At 41.7% G+C, this 20178-nt stretch overlaps 2 protein-coding genes across 2 annotated transcripts in view; both read left to right on the forward strand.

Annotated features, from left to right (window-relative positions):
* Positions 1-3785, forward strand: part of prkg1l (protein kinase cGMP-dependent 1, like) — an 11271-nt gene extending 7486 nt beyond the window's left edge. Inside the window, exons 8-21 of the mRNA XM_020594565.1 lie at positions 413-476; positions 769-846; positions 1042-1136; positions 1216-1281; positions 1366-1443; positions 1541-1637; positions 1751-1890; positions 1993-2082; positions 2292-2433; positions 2519-2682; positions 2778-2900; positions 3111-3173; positions 3266-3332; positions 3447-3785. Of these exons, the coding sequence (XP_020450221.1) occupies positions 413-476; positions 769-846; positions 1042-1136; positions 1216-1281; positions 1366-1443; positions 1541-1637; positions 1751-1890; positions 1993-2082; positions 2292-2433; positions 2519-2682; positions 2778-2900; positions 3111-3173; positions 3266-3332; positions 3447-3530 (1351 nt within the window). The 3' untranslated portion in view covers positions 3531-3785. The remainder of the gene's footprint in view (positions 1-412; positions 477-768; positions 847-1041; positions 1137-1215; positions 1282-1365; positions 1444-1540; positions 1638-1750; positions 1891-1992; positions 2083-2291; positions 2434-2518; positions 2683-2777; positions 2901-3110; positions 3174-3265; positions 3333-3446) is intronic.
* A 495-nt stretch (positions 3786-4280) lies between these two features.
* On the forward strand, positions 4281-18446 carry acsl2 (acyl-CoA synthetase long chain family member 2). The gene is made up of 20 exons (XM_020594527.1): positions 4281-4386; positions 11584-11825; positions 11935-12049; positions 13046-13110; positions 13201-13302; positions 13923-14022; positions 14624-14802; positions 14919-14951; positions 15157-15208; positions 15370-15443; positions 15764-15841; positions 15924-16058; positions 16171-16305; positions 16788-16956; positions 17069-17157; positions 17248-17364; positions 17460-17603; positions 17711-17812; positions 17910-17981; positions 18067-18446. The coding sequence occupies exons 2-20, from the start codon at positions 11586-11588 to the stop codon at positions 18205-18207; spliced, it is 2142 nt and encodes a 713-aa protein (XP_020450183.1). The 5' UTR covers positions 4281-4386; positions 11584-11585; the 3' UTR covers positions 18208-18446.
* Positions 18447-20178: the final 1732 nt, after the last annotated feature.

Raw genomic sequence — 20178 nt, forward strand, 5'->3', positions numbered from 1 at the left:
TATATTACTTGTGTGGTGTAGAAGATAATTATTTAAGAATGTAATTATGTAAGAATGTTAACATTCTTGTTATAATTCTTTAGTATATTACTTGTGTGGTGTAGAAGAGAATTATTTATGTAGAGATACTGCTTGTAAACCAATGATGGTAAGATGATGTCATGGGGTAGGACTGGATAAGTCTGACTTCTTCCTACTCCATTCAAGCATGTACTAGGTATAAGCAAATTGATATTGGATTATGTGTAAAATTATGTGTGTTGTCATATCAACTGTCTTTACATGCTTGAAAGAATAAATCAAATCAAATCAAATCAATCAAATCAAAATGCCAAATTAAATCAAGCCCTTTTCAAACCTGTCACTGTGGATGATATGTCAGTGTGTCTCTTTTGTACCTGTGTGTCTGCAGTGTTCCCTTCCTGCAGCCTTTACCGCAGGATGTCATCATGAAAATGTCTGAGCTCATGGAAGAGGTACAGATTAAGTTCTTAGAACCTGAAGAACAGTGCTGCGTAACCCTCGCTTGTTCTTCAAACAGAAATAAGTCAATAGATTATGTGTGCAGGCGCAGGGAACGCCTGTAAACAATCATGTTTACAAGTGTCCCCTCTGCATTTTCTACCTTCAGCTCTCTTTGTACAGCATCAGTTAACAAACAAATGCGGTGATAGTTTCAGAATTAATCCTTCAGTGTTATCAGCATTCATCTCTCTGTCTGTTTTAAACGATTTCCCACTATTTGCACCTCTCATTCATTTTCCATAGACACACTATACTCAAGGGGACTACATCATTCGACAAGGGGCCTCAGGAGACACTTTTTACATCATTAGCAAAGGCCAGGTATAGTGCTGTGCGCTTTACCTGCTGAAAAGATTCAATGACACTGTCAGAGAAATAGATTTAGAACGTGGAGGTCAAAATGTCAGTGTTACTTTAGAAATTGCTTTATGATGGCTATAACTGACTTTGGCACTTTGCTACACTGCCCCCCACCATTACCTCTTTTTCATTGCCTCTCTCTTTTGAACTGGGCAGGTGAAAGTAACAGAAAAGAAGCCAGGGCATGAAGAGCAGATAGTCCTTTGTAAGCTCTCTGAGAGACAGTGGTTTGGAGAAAAGGCTCTGTGGGGGTAAGAAGGATGAATTCATTTATTGTGTGCTTCAATAACATTATGATTCACATATGATACTTTTTGACTCTGCCATTAGAGAGGACATTCGAACTGTGAATGTGACCGCTGTTGGTGAAGTTACTTGCTTGGTGATAGACAGAGAGTAAGTGAGTATTTTGTGATAATATGAACTGCATAGAAAATATACTCTAATTTGGTCCTAAATCCATGCACTTCTGTGTTTCAGGACCTTCAGAGACTTCATTGACGCGCTGGTGTTTGACTGCAGTCATGAGATGCAGCGAAGCCATGAATCCAAAATGAGGTGAGGAACGTTACAATACTGCTACAAGAATGACATGTTATTTGCACAGATAGAAAACACAAGTCATCAGCTCCACCCTGCTTTTTCTTGTGAGCAGGTTAGACAAGGATCCTGGCCTCCTCTCATCTTCCATCTTAAGTGATTTCCACATTATTCACACTCTAGCAGTTGGGGAGTTTGGTCACGTAGACCTGGTAAGGGTTGATCTTACAGCAGCTCATGCACAGTGACACCGATACCCGGTGCTGCTGCCTCCTTGAGATTCCATGTTTCTGTAATGTAATCTATTGATTTTCACCTATGTCAGGTGCAACTAAAGAGCAACATCAAGTCTCTTTTTGCCATGAAGGTCCTTAAGAAGACACTGATCCTCAACAGCGGTCGCCGAGAGCACATCCTGAGAGAAGGGCGCATCCTTATGGACGCTTATTGTCCATTTATTGTCAGGTGTCTCTTCTTTAACTGTTACACAATTAGGATTGTTTTGATTACATAAGATGTTAAATCTTAGATCTTAACATGTTTTATGCATTTTTTTGTTTATCACAGGCTGCATAAAAGCTTTAGAGACTCCGAATGCCTGTACATTTTGACAGAAGCTTGTCTTGGTGGGGATTTATCTTGTCTACTCAAGGATAAGTAAGTGTTTTTGGATGAATGGAGATTAAGATTCAAGGCACCTTTTTGTCACCATACTGATAAAATATTTATAGTCTTATCGCTTGTTTTTAGCCGAGGTTTCATCACAGTGCAGTTTTAAGGCTGATTGGGGTTGGTGTCTTACATCTGTATACAGCACACGTTTGCTTTGTTCTCTGTGATGTCAGCGTTTTTACATCGTGTTTCAGAGGCTGTTTGGACGAATGCAGCGCCAGGTTTTACACAGCTTGTGTTTTTGAGGCTTTGACCTTTCTCCACTGTCGAGGTGTCACCTACAGAGACGTCAAGCCTGAAAATGTTGTTCTGGATGAGCACGGTTATGCCAAACTGGTACTAAGAGAACAAAGTCCACATTTTGAGTAGTCTACTGAATTTTACCAAAGGTGAATGTAAATCAACTTGTATGCCTTTGTAGATTGGCTCCAGGTGTTTAAAGAGGGTTGAGGTGGGTAAGAAAACCTGGACATTCTGTGGTACACCAGGCTACGTGGCACCTGAAATCATCCTGTACAAAGGCCACGATACATCTGCAGACCTCTGGTCACTCGGTGTTTTTTTGTTTGAACTTCTGAGTGGTGGGTAAGTTTTGCCGTTATATGCATCCTCACATTTTCAGCTCATTTGTCTAGTTACAGATTAAAGTGACGGTTACCGGCTCATGTTTTCCTCTCCAGGCTCCCATTCAGCAGCTCAGACCTGATGAAGATTCTCACCGCAACCATTCGTGGCATCGATCAGATTGATTTCCCCAAAACCATCAGCAAAAGTGCCTCCAGTCTCATAAAGAAACTGTGCAGGTGTTGTAAATATGCCCTACAGACACCAGGATTTATAACATGAAGGCCAGTGACAGTTATTTTAGAGCATGACTTCAGACATAAAACCTCATCCTCCATCCACTCACCAGTGTAAAGTAAAAAATGCAGTGCTGTGACACCGCCTTCTGAATGGCGGACTCCGATTATGAATTCATAGTTATCTGCTTTCTTTTGCTTCCCATCATCAAGGAGCAATCCTTCACAGAGACTGGGCTGTATGAGAAATGGGGCCAAAGACGTTCAGAAGCACAAGTAAGGCGACAGATTTAATACACTGGAGACAAACGCTGAGAAATTTGCCTAGAAATGTGGAGTTATATGCTGTGATGCCTGTTTTTATTCAGGTGGTTTGAAGGATTCAACTGGGATGGGCTCTGTAAAAGATCATTACACCCCCCGGTTATTCCCAAAGTAAGACACATTCAGTTTGGCTTATTATAATTTGTTTTATGATATCTCTTGTTGCAGTGAGTGGACCTGCTTTACATGCCTGCTTGTGTTCATCCCCTTTGCAATGTCTTTCAGGTTAAGCATCCTGTAGACAGAAGTACCTGTAGTCGTTACACTGAGGACTCGGTGGAGGAGATCACAAGCTGGGATGATTTCTGATGGATCAAACTGTGAACTGGGGAATAAAACGCCGTCAGACAAAAATTCCTCATTTTCTGTTTTAATCCTCATAAAAAATTCACTTGTACAAAATAACTTCCACAGTATCAGCGACTGCTGATATTGTTTGATAAATGAACCGTGCTGCCTACCCTGTTGAGCTGAGACTGTTTTTGATGTAAAATCACTATAGATTTAGAGTTAGAAAATATCACTGCAGTTTAATGTAACTCAATAAACAAATAAGCTGCATCACACTGACTTTGGTGTCCTCTTCAGTCTCTCCATCAACTGAACTATCATTTCATTATTGAGCTCTCCCTAAAATGTATGGAAATAATTAAGAAGTGACGTCAGAGTCGACTGGGAGAAAGTGTCAAGTCACAAGAAAGTAGGAAAATTAAAGACAGGAAGTTATGATTTACAATTTCAAAATAAAGTAAATCAAATGGAAGACAACATTTTTAATTAGTTGCGGAAGACAGAATAAACTGACCACAGTGATCCACTGGGTGACAAGCTGTGATAACAGGATGCTTCAATATTAAAGTCAAATGGAAAAGAGAGAAACAAAAAAAATATATATTTATTAAAATTTATATTTTGTTTGGATGGAATTTTTAAATGTGGTCTAATTCTCAGTGTCTTTACCCAAAGGCATTGGTTTGTTATTTCATCCCGTTTCCTGTAGATTTCAACCTTAAATCGGATGCACACAGCTGTTTTCAAGGAAATAAAAGTTGTTTCCGGAAATAAAAGCCTATCGTCTCCGACTTGACGCGTGGGTGTCGTTGGACCCGCGGCTGAAGTACTAAGTGCTATCAAAGGAAAAATCGGAGGGCTGCGTTTTACTCAGGTAAACGTGGTTTCTCTTTGTTTGGTGTCGTTCTTGAGTTTTCTCAGCATCTGCAGCTCGATACAGAAGCATAACTAAGACGATTAGATTCCGATGTAAGGAAAGTTTGGCTGCAGCCCGCTGAGTTTTCAGGCTGTCGAGCTGAGAGTTGGCTGTGGTCTTTGGAGGAATGTGACAATGAATCACCCTTTTAAACTACTGCATGACGTTTTATAGCATTTGAAATGAGATGAGGGCCACAGTTTGGGTTTTTTGCGTTGTGCGCGGCTGCAGACCGGTTGGCTTTTATGCACTTGAATGTTTTGTAGAGGTCAATTTTAAATGAATAAAATAGCCATGTGTCTCAGCCGTCTACACCCCGTGACCCCAAACGACAAAGTAAAAACACATTTAGAAATTTCAGCAACTCTTTTAAAAATCAAAAACAGTATTTTCTCACCCAGTTAGGCACTAAAGTGTTGTCAGGTGCATCATGTTTGTTTTTCATTAATAAATAGTTTTAGATCTTGCCAGGAGTTCACCTGTGGCAAAATGAATTGACTGGACGTAGTTTAGAAAGGCGCACACACACCCGCAGTATGAAGTCCCGCAAATCACACTGTCTGCACAAAAACCAAGCCATGAGTCCAGAGAACTGCTTGTAGACTTGGCTGATACGATTCTGGCGATATAAACAGTGGTGGAGAGTATTTTCATTTTCTGCTACTTCATACTTTGACTTCACTAGAAGTAAATATTGTATTTTTTTACTCTACTACATTTATTTGATAATTGTACTTTTCAGAATCGTATTAATGATGCAAAGTAAAATATACGAGATGTATACAATAATAAGTCAATAATTAAACCAAAAATGTAATATGTATTAATATGAAATGTGCAAATTTTGCATAATGAGTACTTTTACATTTGGTTCTTTAAGTATATTTTGATGCCAGTACTTTTGTAGGTAAGTAACATTTTGAATGGTATTTTTTTGCTTGTAGCAGATTGATTTTACACTGTGGTGTAGTTAAGTAAATAATCTGAGTACTACTTCCACCACTGGATATACAACCATTCCTAAATCTTTAATTATTCACAATGGAAGAAGTTTCAAACCACTACATTATATTCAGAGATGTTCCTAATATTCTGACCTTTGAGCTTCATAAACATGGATGTTAAGGTGGAAGTGTATTGAATTGCATACAATTGTACAGGTATGGCTGGTGTGTGTGTGTAAATAGGCATCCGAAGAACCTCTTGGTTATCTTGTCAGTGTGCCAGTACTTTTGTAGGACTTGTTTTTGGCCACACGCATCTGATGCCTCTTTTCAAAAGCTGGAAATTAAGAGCATGAACCTTGCAACAATTTTTGATTGTCTGTGAGCATCCTGATCGGAGTGAAGCGAGAGACCACAGGAGCCTGGTGATCGCCTTGTGGAGAGTGAAGGTGTTTTCAATGTGCAGAATGCCTGGTCCTTCTCAGTTATTCATCACCTCCTTCCGCTTCGACAAGAAAAACATCATTGTGACCAAATCTGTTCTTCACGCATAATTTAGGAATCGCCGCCGGAAAACACCAGTGTGTTTAATTTTCTCGTTTCCCTCCCACTGCCTGGCCAGCCCTATGTGTCCCCTCCATTGTGACCTTTCACTTCTCTGGGCACATGGAGAGTGTGAAGAGTTTGTTGATGCTGGTGTAGGTACAAAATGCTGTCGCCTCTCACTCATAAAAAAAACTCCCCCCTTGTCATGTCACCTCCTGTAGTTTTCTGGGTCAGAGGAAAGCTTTGCTGTCGTTCACACAGAAGCCCCGTTCTGTAGAAAGCCTCTTCTCACTCAGGGGCTTGTGTGGGAAGTTTGCCTCGTGGGAAGAATGTTACTGAAATTTGGCTCTACTCAGAGAACAAACCCTTACTGTAAGTTTACTTTAGTCTTTTCTTTGTGTTTAAAAACACCCTTGACTACTTTTTCATGCTCTCAGGTTTGACCAAAAGCATATGAAATAATTCTTGCTTTTACCAGACCCTGATGAAGGCTACAAGCATTGGTCTTAACATTAAAGCTCAATGCACAGCAAGTGTCGCTGGATTAAAGTCACTGTTATTAATTCTACATTTTTCTCAAAACCAGTTTTTGTACATATTGCACATGGCAAGTCACGCCTTTGTTTTTGCCGAAGCGGATCTGGATCGTCTGTGCCTGTGCTTGTCGGCAGGATTGAGTGTGCACAGGCTTAGGCTGTCTGTTACATGCCTGCTGTCCCCTGTGAACCTCCATTCTGCTGTTTTATGCACTCTATAGCAGGATGACTGTTTATTTCCATATTTACATCATTTGCACCAAACATAAACTTATCCCCCTGCTATTCTTCAGACGCCCCTCCGCCTGATGTGATCCCTCACAAACACATTTCTGTCATGTGTGTGCTGCACTCAGGTCTTTCAATATAAATTCAGATGCAAACTGCCAGAACATTACAGTTTCTCTCTCCCAGCAGGGATTGGCGCTCTCTGTGAAAGTGCATTTGTTTTCCTTCACTTTTTTTTTTTTCTCGTGTGTGCACCATTTCTTTTGACTCACGTCTTCAGGGGGTAAAAGCTGGGAGCACAATGGCCCCTGTCTGGGCATCAACAATAGCCATAATGAATGGGAGTGAGAGAGGAGGGAGTGGTGGAGAGACACTGGAAGCTCTCTTCACAGTGCACTGTCCTTTTCTTGTTTATTTGTTTGCTTTTTGATGCGTTACATTTCATAAAGCCCTTTTGTTTTCCATTTATCTACCAAGTGAAAGGACTCGTTTGTTTTATTACTCTGGCAGGTCTAGATTGGCAACTGAGTGGCTTTAATTCACATAAACTGATTTCTAGAGTAGACTATAAATCCTCAGAGGACGAGCGTGGCATCAGTTTGCAGGATCGGCCTTGTCAAAGAGAAGGGAGGGGTATGATATCGCCCTGTCCTCTCTTCTATTGAGTACCAGGGGAGAAAGTGGGGGAGACTTGAGGGGTGTACAGGGAGGGGAGGAGATGTGGGAAAGGAGAGATTTATTCAGTGAGGGGAATTCTTTGCCTGATTGAAGTGGCCTGTCAGTAGGGGTGAAATGAGCAGTTTGGGGAGAAGTGGTAGTTTTTCACTGCTGGAGCTTATTTGGAAGTCATCGTCCTCAAATTGCCTTCCCCCTCCATTTTTCATTGAGTTTTGATATGAACTATAAGTAACTCTGGCAGGGAATCACGGGAGTAGACTCAGATCCTCCACCCATCTCGTCATCAGCACCTCATTACCGTGTGCATCACAAGTCTCACTTCCTCTCTCCCTGTTGGACAAAAGAGCGACACTATATGACTGAGAGTAACCTCAGTGCCTTTTTCTGTTAAGCCAATCATTATTACTTTCTGGTGTCGCTCCCCTCCCCCCACCTCCTCAGGCCCAATTCTTCTCTTCGCTCTCTGTGTGCGGTGCAGCCTTGTAACCAATCTGCAGACTGGTATTTTAGTTTGTGGAATGATGTTTTTGAATGACATCTTTTGGTTTTGTTGCATGCCATACTTGCAGTAAACTAGACTGTCGTATATTTGAACAGAGTTTACTGTGGTGAATTGCAGGGGAGATATTTAAAGGAAAACGCCACTGATTTTATGCATCAGTCTGTTTACAGGTCTTGAAGAGTACAACTGCACATGAGAACAAAGCCTTTGGTTGCTCCAGAGAGCCGCGTGAAGTTTGACAAGTTGCCTCAGCTGATGTCATTGTTCTTATACACATTTAGCAAGTTTGTTATTGAATTGAACATCCTGAAATAGCATGTTTAAAATCAATTAACTTGAAAATCTTTAGAATTTGGACTGTGGAGAATACAAGCAACTTGATGTTGGTAACTAGCGGTGTGGGAACTTTGGGCATTTGTGTATTCTTGGTCCTTTTTACAGACTAAACAATTGATTAGTTGAAAACGATCAATAGATTAATTGCTAATGAAAATAATTTGAGAATTTGAGGCTTTATGGATGTGGCTGTAAGTGTTGGCATTGATACAGTGCTCTGTTTCTCCTGAAAAGAGATGAAGTTAAAGCTCTTTTGTGATGCGCACATGCATACTTTTGTTTTGCCACAGAATAAAATGAAGAAGCTGTGAAAAGAATTCTTGCTTATTTCACAAAGGCCTCCTAAAATGGTTTGAATAAAATTATCGGGAGCCCGTGGAACTATTGAAAAATATGTGGACTGTAGCAGACTGTCTTCAGTTAGTATCATCAGGCATTCAGCCTATTTAAATAGATAAAAGTTCTCACTGTGCTGTTTGGTATCACTGTGTGCGCTGCGCTGAGCACAGATAAGAGAATGAAAGTGAGAGTTGCCTGAAGAGATAAGGAAGAAAATAACTGCCACGTGCAGTCAGTGTTCGTGGAAGAAAAAGTTGAGCTTTCAAGGAAATGAACACATCCCCATTGTGACGCATGGACGAGACTGGGTTGTTTTGCTGTGCTTGATTCTTTCAGAGCACAATGAAATCAGAAGGTTATCGAGGCATTTTGGAGAGCAACATAATGTCCAGCGTCAGAGAGCTCTGTCTCAGGTCATGGCTCCTCTAACAGCATAATAACCCAAAACACACATCTACCAGCACTGAGAATGGATGAGAAGGAAACACTGGCGCATTCTGAAGTGGCCCGCTATGAGTCCTGAGCTTAACCCACCTGAACATCTTTGGAAAAAGCTGAAACTCGCAGTTGGGAGCAGGCACCCATCAAACCTGAGAGAAGTGGAGCGGTTAAAGCAGCCCAAGAAGAGCGGGCCAAGCTGCCAGTTAACAGGTGCAGAAATCTGACGAAGAGCTACAAATAGCCTTGGTCGCAGTGAATCCTTCAAAAGGTTGTGCTACACCGTATTAGGTTAAGGGTCCCGCTGTTTTGGCCCGTGTCATTTTCACTTGTATTATTTAAGAATGTTACCTAGAAAATCAAAAGCAGTACGTTTGCTCTGTTAGATATAGGATAGAGAATGGTAAAGTACTTTTGTCGCTTTCAATTTATTTCAGAAAAAATGGTGCTTTTGCTTCGAAGTGAAAGGGTAGAAACCTTTAGCCAAATACGACAGTACAAGTATTTTCATACATGCACCTTCATTTTTGATGACAGACGAAATTCCCCTCGGTATGGAGGACATTAGTGTTGCATGAATTTCTGGAGAGAGGTTTGGCCGTTGTTCAGAGATGGTTTGTTTCAGCTGCTTTTTGCTGGAGGGGGTGTGTTCCTGTACCTTTCTGTTTAAAATACCCCACAAGTGTTCTGTTGGATTCAAGTCAGGCGACGCACTTGGCCAGGTCACAGTTCCCACCTTATTCTTCATGAGAAACTCTTGTGTGACTTTGGCAGTGTATGTGCTTTAGATCCTTAACATGCTGGAACATCCCTCTTCTGCAAAGCTGCTGGAGACTGGGAGCCAGTATTTTGGTACAGTGCATCCAGAAAGTATTCACAGTGCCCAGCTTTTTCCACATTTTATGTTGGTCTTATTCCAAAATGGATTAAATTCATTATTGTCCTCAAAATTCTACAAACGATACCCCATAATGACAATGCGAAAAAAGTTTGAAATCTTGGCAAATTTATTAAAAATAAATGAGAAAAAATAAATCACATGTACATCAGTATTCACAGCTCTTGTTCAATACTTTGTTGAAACACCTTTAGCACCAATTACAGCCTCAAGTCTTTGAGTATGATGCTACAGCTTGGTACACCTATTTTTGGTCAGTTTCTCCCATTCTTCTTTGCAGTACCTCTCATGCTCAATCAGGTTGGATGGGGGGCGTCGGTGCACAGCCATTTTCAGATCTCTCCAGAGATGTTCAATCGGGTTCAAGTCTGGGCTCTGGCTGGGCCACTCAAGGACATTCACAGAGTTGTCCCGTAGCCACTCCTTTGTTATCTTGGCTGTGTGCTTAGGGTCGTTGTCCTGTTGAAAGATGAACCGTCGCCCCAGTCTGAGGTCCAGAGCTCTCTGGAACAGGTTTTCAACTAGGATGTGTCTGTACTTTGCTGCAGTCATCTTTCCCTTGATCCTGACTAGTCTCCCAGTTCCTGCCGCTGAAAAACATCCCCAGAGCATGATGCTGCCACCACCATGCTTCACTGTAGGGGTGGTATTGGCCAGGTGGTGAGCATTGCCTGGTTTCCTCCAGACATGACGCTTGGCATTCAGGCCAGAGAGTTTAGTTTCTTGTGGTCTGAGAGTCCTTCAGGTGCCTTTTGGCAAACTCCAGGCAGGCTGCCATGTGCCTTTTACTGAGGAGTAGTTTCCACCTGGCCACTCTACCATACAGGCCTGATTGGTGAAGTGCTGCAGAGATGGTTGTTCTTCTGGAAGGTTCTCCTCTCTCCACAGAGAAACACTGGAACTCTTTCAGAGTGACCATCGGCTCAGTTTGGTTGGGCTCTAGGAAGAGTCCTGGTGGTTCCAAACGTCTTCCATTTACGGATGATGGAGGCCACTGTGCTCATTGGGACTTTCAATGCTGCAGAAACTTTTCTGTACCCTTCCCCAGATCTGTGCCTTGATACAACCCTGTCTCGGAGATCTACAGACAATCCCTTGGACCTCATGGCTTGGTTTGTGCTCTGACATGCACTGTTACCTGTGGGACCTTATATAGACAGGTGTATGTCTTTCCAAATCATGTCCAATCAACAGAATTTTTCACAGGTGGACTCAATCAAGTTGTAACATCTCAAGGATGATCAGTGGAAACAGGATGCACCACAGCTCAATTTTGAGTGTCATGGCAAAGGCTGTGAATACTTATGTACATGTGATTTTTAATACATTTGCCAAGATTTCAAAAAAACTTTTTTCACATTGTCATTATGGGGTATTGTTTGTAGAATTTTGAGGACAATAATGAATTTAATCCATTTTGGAATAAGGCTGTAACATAACAAAATGTGGAAAAAGTTGGGCGCTGTGAATACTTTATGGATGCACTGTATGTGTTGTCATCTATAACACCTTTCACACTCATACAGCCCATCACATCACACTCCCGGCGGGTCCAAAATGGATTAAGCTCTAGTGTTCACAGGCCATTTTATAACCATGTCCATGTAATTTGGGTAACGTTTGTACTCGGTTTTGTTTCAGTGATCACAGGTGTATTAACGTCTGTTGCACTGAGCCTCCTCTTTTTGTTTTTCTGTCCTTTTCCACCAGCTATGCATTTCCAGGACTGGTTACGGTCACTTTACTTCAGCACAGGATCCAAAGCATCTGAATCAGAAGACTTCTGGTGTCTTCTGCCGTCTCTGCATCTGTCGTCTTTTTCCCTGTCTCTGTCACCCTTGTCTCTACTGGGACTAGGAGCCCTGGCTTCCTTCGCTGTGTGCTGGCTGGCGACCCGTCCTCGACCTGTCCGTCCTCCCTGTGATTTACAAGCCCAGTCTGTAGCTGTCAATGTGAGTGGATCACAGTCGTTGTTGGCTTCATGATATTTAGATTCATGTACATGATGTATCTTATTATCATATAAGTGTATTAAGGCTTTGACAGGGGTGTTTGATGTAGGGAGATCCCAGCTGCAGGCGATCGGCTCTTCTTAAAGATGACTCACTGCTGGAATTTTACTACGAGGACACAAGGACGGTCTACGACATGTTCCTTAGAGGCCTTGAGATCTCAGGTGATGACAGTTTCACCACATGTTCCATTCAATGCTGTCCATTTGTAGAATTGCAAGCAGCAGCACTCTTTTACAGCTAGTGCAGGGAAAATGGACAAAAATACTATTTAGCCTAAAATTTATTTGATATGTCATCAAAGTAAAACTCACAGAATACATCACACTAGAGAAAATAATATCCACAGATTTGGTCATTTTATTTATTTATTTTTTTTATGAAATGTGTATACATATATATCTGGATACACATAAATATATGTATGCATAAGTATATTGTATTTATATGATCGAAATTGTTTTTTTCTCCCCTTTTATTGCTATTTTATTATTACAGTCATCCATTTTCTATCAAACTGTCTTATTTACCCATTCATCTTTCTCCATTAACAAACCACGAGTTGTATTAGGGGATGCTCCGCCCTGTCCCCAGCAGCTGCAGCATGTCAGCTGGTCACTCTTGGGGTTTCTCTGAGGGGTGCAGCATGGGGGAGGAAGGGCAGGTCACTGTTTGCTTTCCCTTGACTGCATATAGCATTACTGGACTGCTGACACCCTCTTAGACAAGGTCCCTCCTCAAGGTCTGGGAGCTGTCTAAGAGGGGAACAAACCACACACGGGGTCAGGTCTCATCTGTCCAGGTCAGGGGCCGACCACGAGCTATTTCAGTCCCACCAGTCAACTATTAAAATAAACCATGACGAACAGTAAAACAAAGGGAAGGTTTAACTTAACCATAACACTAGGACACTGCTGTCCTGGACGACCTCACCGTGGCGAACTGCTCTGGAGCTCCTCAAGTGTTGGCCTCACCTGGTGCTGGTGGTCAGGGCAGGGGCATCACCAATACACTCCTGGTCCTTTATTGATTTAACATCTCCAAATTTTATTTTTTGTTTTTTACATTTACCTCCCCTCTGAATTTCATCACAGACACCATATTGTAAACGTTGTGTATGCTTGAACGGACATGACACAGCTCTCTCTCGTGTTTTCCAGGAAATGGCCCGTGTCTTGGTTTCAGGAAGCCAGGGGAGCCCTACCAGTGGATCTCCTACACTGAGGTCTGATATATTTCACTATTCTGACCCTCCAGTTGTCACAGCTGTGTAATCTGTTAGTCTTTGCTGTTTGTTCCTGCTCCAATCCTTCAGGTGGCTGAGCAGGCGCAGGTGCTTGGCTCTGGACTGTTGGCTAAGGGCTGCCAGCCGAACCCGCAGCAGTTTGTTGGGATCTTTGCACAGAACAGACCAGAGGTAAACACCCTGTCCTGTTTGTGTAGTGTGAAATTTACAGGTTGGTTACCTGTGAGCCTTAAAATCAGTCAGATAACTTTGAAGACATAGATTGTTCTCATCTCTAATCAAGTTGGTTAATGCTTAAACAGCCCTGTTATTTTAAAGAGGTATCTAACCTGCATATAAGTGCAGATCTCATGAATGACCGTCCTACTCTTGGAGGCCAGGATCAGATTTATTTCTTTGAAAATTAAAATATGATTTATTGTTGTCTAAGTCATCCTGAAAGTGTGTTTGCCTGTATTCATATTGAGAGCAGAGTGCTGGTGGTAAATGTGGGTCTCTGGGGCAGCTAATATTGGAGCATGTCTGCTCCCAAATTCATTTTAATATCTCCATCAGCCAAGGCCATTTTTGTACAGGGTGAAAGATAATTCTCGGCTCCACCAGAGGCTGTAACCTCTCATCAGAAACAATCTACCCACTGAGTGGTGTTTTTCATATTGAATGTGGTGGTATTTTGTAAATATGAAGTGCACGATAATGCTTAAGACCCTAATGTCTGGCTGTTTAACATAAGTGCACAGTAATGGACACGAGTGAAACAGTGCTCCTTTGTCTCCCTCTGCTGGTGACAGTGGATTATGTCAGAGCTGGCCTGCTACACTTATTCCATGGCAGTGGTGCCTCTGTATGACACACTGGGGCTGGAGGCCATGGTCCACATACTCAACCTGGGTAAGAAAACCTGCCTGTAGAAATAACAAAAGAAAAAAAAAAAACTTGAGAAAAGTTAAATAAATTAAATTTGAAAGGGTAGGAGATAATTAAGTATACACATTGTCTCGAACCCTACAGGGAAAAATCACTTTGACACTGCTTGTATGTAAGGGGTTAAATCTTGTACACTGTATTTTATAAGCTCATGTCAACGATTGTATTGGAGTAGAAATAATGTAGCAGAAACCAGCAGTGCAAATGGATTACCTGATTAAATGCACTACTTTCCACCCACGGTTACAGCTTTGGACCCAAACACTGTTGGATTATTGCACTAGAATAATTTGAAAAATGCTTGATTTTAAACGTTTGATTTGTATTGCCTGCGAAAATACTGAAAGTTATTTGAGCTTCATTGGAGTTGCAACTAAGTTTGGAGAAAACTCCACCAGTTTCTCACTTTTGGCTGACCTTTTATTCACTACTGTCCTATTATTAGTTACCGTTTCCATATATAGAATCTGTTTTTCATGCTTTGTTTATAAGTTATCCATGTATTGGTTCTTGTACTTCTGCTGCTGTGACCCAGTTTCTCTCACCTGTGTGTCATGGTGCTTAGCCGAGATCTCTCTGGTGATCTGCGATCGGGAGGAGAAGGCAGCATCTCTGCTAGAGAACAAGGAGAAGGGCAGGACTCTGAAGCTCTCCTGCCTGGTTCTTTTTAATGACTTCAGTGATGCCTTTGCGGAGAGGGCAAAGAACTGCGAGGTGGAGGTTTTGAAATTGGAGCAGCTCATGGTGAGCGGGGTGGAAAATCCCTGTAATACAGACTTGTTTAAATTTTCCCCCCTTTAACTGAGTCATCGATGGTGATGTGTAAATTGATGTGAATAACTCCTTTGTCCACATCTTAGGATCTGGGAAGGCAGAACCTCAAAGATCCTGTGGTAAGTTTTTCATCTCTCAGCTATTTATCACTGCATCAAAATGGTTCCACTAAATAGCTAATCCCCCCTCTAAACGGCAGATGACAGTTTTATCATTGCTCCTGTCCCATAAGATATCATTAACACTCACTTGTAAACGGGGCTTAAATTGAGAGTGGAGGAAGTCCTTTGTCATATTCTCATATTTTATTGCTGCCTGCTGTAGCCGCCCCAGCCCCAGGATCTGGCCGTGGTTTGCTTCACCAGTGGAACCACAGGTACAACACTGTCTGATCTCATAAGTCTCTCCATAATTATCCTTAACTCGCATCATTAGAGAAGTGTCCTTCAGTGCCCACTAACAACCTCTCTTTATGGCACCGCTGTCGTTTCCTTTGCTGTGCAGGGCTCTGCAATAATGTCTTGTTTATTTATCCAGGGAAGCCCAAGGGAGCCATGATCACCCACGGCAACATCGCCTCCAACACTTCCTCTGTCATTAAGATCCTGGAGGTCTGTCTACACTTCCACCTCCTTGTCTAATTGCGAACAGCCTCACAGCTTCCATCACTTACTATCTACTTGTGTGTCTTTGTCTCAAAACTGTCCTTCTCCCTGCTGTGTTTTATGGCGTGATTAATTGGGTGTTTGATTGCCCCTGTTGCTGCAAGGCACTTTAACTAATTGCCTCTGTATAAAGACTCAGCTGTTCAGCTGCTGTTGAAAAAGCCATACAGCATGTTTGATTGCCTGCAAGGCTTCGCTGTTTGCTGCTGCCGGAACGTTATCTCTCCCTTGTGCTTTTGCTCATTTTATTTCTCATGTTCACTCAGGGTTCCTTTGCGATCCAGCAAGAGGATGTGTCGATCTCTTACCTCCCGCTTGCCCACATGTTTGAAAGGATGATTCAGGTAATTGATCCTGTTCTCAATACTTTTTTCCTGAATGTACATTTGTGTTTAAACCCTAACTTGGAGTCATTTTCTGTCACAGGTCACTATGTTCTGTCATGGGGCCAGAGTGGGCTTCTATCAAGGGGACATTTCTCTTCTTATGGATGACATTAAAACTCTCAAACCTACCTTCCTTCCTGTTGTGCCTCGTCTACTCAACCGCATCTATGACAAGGTCAGCAGATACATACAGATCTTGTAATTTACATAACACGAGGTAAAATTCTTGGTAAGGTTTGTAACTTTGTTTTATGTTTATGTACATTTTCACTGATTTTTAAATAAAGATCCTGGGTTCTGTGACTTCTCCGCTGCGACGAGCTTTGCTTCACTATGCTGTGAGGAGAAAGCAGGCGGAGCTCAGGAGCGGGGTTATACGTAACAACAGCCTGTGGGACAAACTGGTGTTCAACAGGATTCATGTCAGTTAAGGCTCAGTTTTATTTCTGCTTGCATCATACTTTTCTCATGGTTTTAAAGAAGCTTCTTGGTTGTAGAACAGTTTTTTATTGCTTTGTTACAGAGCTTTACATTACAGAGCATTATTCATCAGGCTTAAATGCCATGTTCTCTGTTAATCCAGAGCTTTACAGTTGTCACTATTTATGTTTTGTAATACTTAACACAGTGATACAAGTAGACCAGCAGTCAACAAATTTGTATCCAAACTTTACAAGAGAAGCACGACTGTTCCAGCAATCAATGCCAAAATCACTCAGAGCATATTGGCCCTGTGGGAGTGTATTGGAGAAGCATGCACACAGGCAAACAAGAACTGAAAGCTTTTGGCTTGGTATGATCAATGCAGATGGGAAAATATGACCAAGGTTGAAAATGGCTAAAATGGAAATTAGTCTGTACCCACTGTATCTGAGCTATTTTACATGTATTAACTCTGTTTCAGGCCAGTTTAGGAGGAAACCTACGCTTCGCCCTGACTTCTTCAGCACCCATCTCCCCCACTGTGCTGTCTTTCCTCAGAGCCACTCTCGGCTGCATTATATTTGAGGGTTATGGCCAGACAGAGTGCACTGGAGGCTGCACCTTTTCTTTGCCTGGAGACTGTAGCGCAGGTGAGAAACCAACAGATCCTTAACTTTTTTTTTTTTTTAATCCTCTCTTTAAATTGCTTGTGTCTGTGCTGGTTACTCCTGTCCTAAGTGGGTGTGTTTGTGTGTCTGTCAGGTCACATTGGTGCTCCTTTACCTTGTGCTATGGTGAAACTGGTTGACATCCCTGAGATGGACTACTGTGCTAAGAACGGAGAAGGCGAGGTGAGGCAGTCTGAAGATACAATTGTACTACACACAGTACCAGACACTCTGCTGCTTGATGACAACTCTCATGGGTTTCTCCTGTGTTAGATTTGCATCCGTGGCCCCAGCGTGTTCAAAGGCTACCTGAAGGACCCAGAAAGGACTGCTGAAGCCTTGGACAGCGATGGCTGGCTGCACAGTGGGGACGTGGGCCAGTGGCTTCCAGTAAGATTGGAAATAAATCAGCCTAGGTGACATATTTAATCGTCTAGTTTCCTGTAAGTGAGCAAATGGATGTATGTTTACTCTTTCTCTGCCAGAATGGGACACTTCGCATCATTGACAGAAAAAAGCACATCTTCAAGTTGTCCCAGGGAGAGTACATCGCTCCAGAGAAGATAGAAAACATCTACATGCGTTGTGTTCCTGTGCTGCAGGTGTACGTACATGGGGACAGTTTACAGGTACAATGTATTATACAGTGTGATTCCTATTCATTTGACCTATACACAAATGATTTGCCTAGGTATGAGTGAGATATTTTATTTTCTCCTGTATTTCATGTTACCAGTCTCATCTCATAGGCATAGTTGTGCCTGACCCTGAGGTGTTTGTTCACTGGGCTAAAGAGCAGGGATTTGTGGGGTCCTATGAGGAGCTGTGCCAGAATCCTGTAGGTTAAATCTCTCAATTTTGTAACATCACGTTCATTTAACTATGTGGATTATTTCAAAAAAAATAATTCTTAAAATGTGGTTGTCTTCCAACAGGATGTAAAGAATGCTGTATTAGAGGACATGAAAGTTGTAGGGAAGGAAGCAGGGCTAAAGTCCTTCGAACAAGTGAGGAGTCTCTGCTGACAGTTTACAAGCTACAAAGTGGCTGATACTAAAATTTGATGCAATTTTGACCTTTTCATTGTTTCAGGTGAAAGACCTTTACTTGCATCCAGAGATGTTCAGCGTTGCCAATGGCCTTCTCACGCCCACCCTGAAAAGTAGACGTGCTGACATCCGCAGAGTCTTCAAAGAACAGTTATCAAGCATGTACAGCAAGACGGCCATTTAAAGGACTTCAATCTGTAATTCACACACAACACCCAAGGGTTACTGGTGTCTAATAAGCTAAAATATAGGGCAGGGACCTGGGAGAAGAACATTTAAAATATACAACTGAATCTATTTTGGAGTATTAGTATCTTGCTTCAAAGACGTTTAACATCAGTCTCTTGCATACACCGATCAGGCATAACATTATGACCATCTGTATGCACTTCAATGCAACACATCTGCCTTAACACTTGTTTATGAAGCTCAAAATGTTTGTGTTGGGTGAGATTGCCAAATTTATATGTTCATTATTGAGGTCATAGTTAAAGGTGTTGTTGTACTGGACTACATTGTATTCAGAGGTGTTCCTAATGTTCTGACCCTCATGTATGTCAATGGGCAGGACAAAAATATACAGACACCAGAAGTGTTGCATTGAAGTGCATACAGATGTACAGGTGGTCATAATGTTATGCCTGATGGGTGTATATGTGTAATGTATTAACAGGTTGGTTCCATTCATTATTTTTCCATGCAAACAATTTTCAGTTTTGTTCCAGTCCCACTGTTGTCGTCACCAATTCCACGCTGATTCAGTGGGAGATTTTACAGGCAAATTATTGTGTAGTTATAGAGAAAGAAATCTCACAAGTGATTAAGAAGCAAGCCACAGAGACAAAAGTGATTTCATTTACTCTGCCCTGTCTCGTTTCCTTTCATAGATTTTGCAAGTGACACTTAATGTAGACATAGGATGTTGTCGAGAGACTTAGAATAGCATGTTTTATAGTTGATGGGTTTTTGTAGCACCGTGACATAAGCTCTTCATAAACATCTTTGACCTTGGCCTGAATGTCACAATTACTTCAGAAAAAATTCATCATTGCTGGTCATGTTTATGACCAGCAATGTGGGGTGGGGGGGAGAGGAAAGGACAGGGGTGTTTTAAGGTACTAATTGCAGAATTAGCCCTCTGTTGGCAAATTCCAAGTAAAACTGAACAGAAATAAAGATTAGTAGTAAGCTATTGTCAGATTATATTCTACATGTTTACTCCCAGAAATAGGCAGTGGATATTCAAACATATCAAAGCAACACTATGCAGATTTTAGACTAGGTTACTTTTCTCATAGATAATTTATTTTATGATCAAACAATGAGTCGACAAAAACATTGCCATTTAACAGTATTGGTATTTGTACATTTAAAACCCTAAATAAAGTCCATTAATGATAAACAATTTACTTGAGTTAAAAAAAAAAAATCATTACTACAACTTAAAATCTAAGCTATTCAGAAAAACACCTTCATAAATAAACAGCCACTTACGTGAGACGGTGTGTTACAGAACAAAGGCAGGCAACTGGCTCAGCATTTGTCAGTGACAAAATTATTTCAAAATCAAAGCATGTGTTTCATAGAATAAAACTGTCAAGTTCCTGGTATGACACCTTTAAAAAAAAAATAAAATAAAAAATCCACTAACATGATATGGGAACAATCGGTGCACGTTGGCACACTGACCCATTAACCAGAGTGTGTGCTCAGAATTGAGGCTGTACCTGATAAAGATGGAAACGGAATGAGTGTAATGACAGTATGAGTTGGTCCAAAATCAAGAGAAGCCAAAAGCAACAGGCTCCCACCCCTGGTGTACAGGGTACAGAGACTGCCAACAATGTGCAGGTCTTTGCTGAATGAACCACCAACAATAGAACAAAGGATGGATGGTGTAAATAGAATGAAATTGTCATGATCAGTATTTTCCACTAGAGGGAGCACCAGCCTTTGTTTCAGACAGTGATGGACTTCTGCAACCTGGGTGGTTGACCTTTTACCGCTGCTGCACAAGCACCATCTCACTTCACACAGGTTGGTTACATTCAGCCAGGACAACACAGGCACATGATGCACAGGTGGCAGTAACAAAATCATCCATAAACCCCAATAAAAAGCCCTCGTACAACATGGCACAGAGCTCTACACTTGG

This window comes from Monopterus albus, unplaced genomic scaffold (assembly GCF_001952655.1).
Source record: "Monopterus albus unplaced genomic scaffold, M_albus_1.0 scaffold23.1, whole genome shotgun sequence".
NCBI classification, from domain to species: domain Eukaryota; kingdom Metazoa; phylum Chordata; class Actinopteri; order Synbranchiformes; family Synbranchidae; genus Monopterus; species Monopterus albus.

What these genes read in the sequence shown, in the direction of transcription:
- acsl2 (XM_020594527.1), top strand. Translation starts at nt 11,586, where the DNA reads ATGCATTTCCAGGACTGGTTACGGTCACTTTACTTCAGCACAGGATCC. An exon ending in GGTCCACATACTCAACCTGG is followed by an intron (nt 14,023 to 14,623) that starts GTAAGAAAACCT and finishes CATGGTGCTTAG; the next exon opens with CCGAGATCTCTCTGGTGATC. An exon ending in GGCTAAAGTCCTTCGAACAA is followed by an intron (nt 17,982 to 18,066) that starts GTGAGGAGTCTC and finishes TCATTGTTTCAG; the next exon opens with GTGAAAGACCTTTACTTGCA.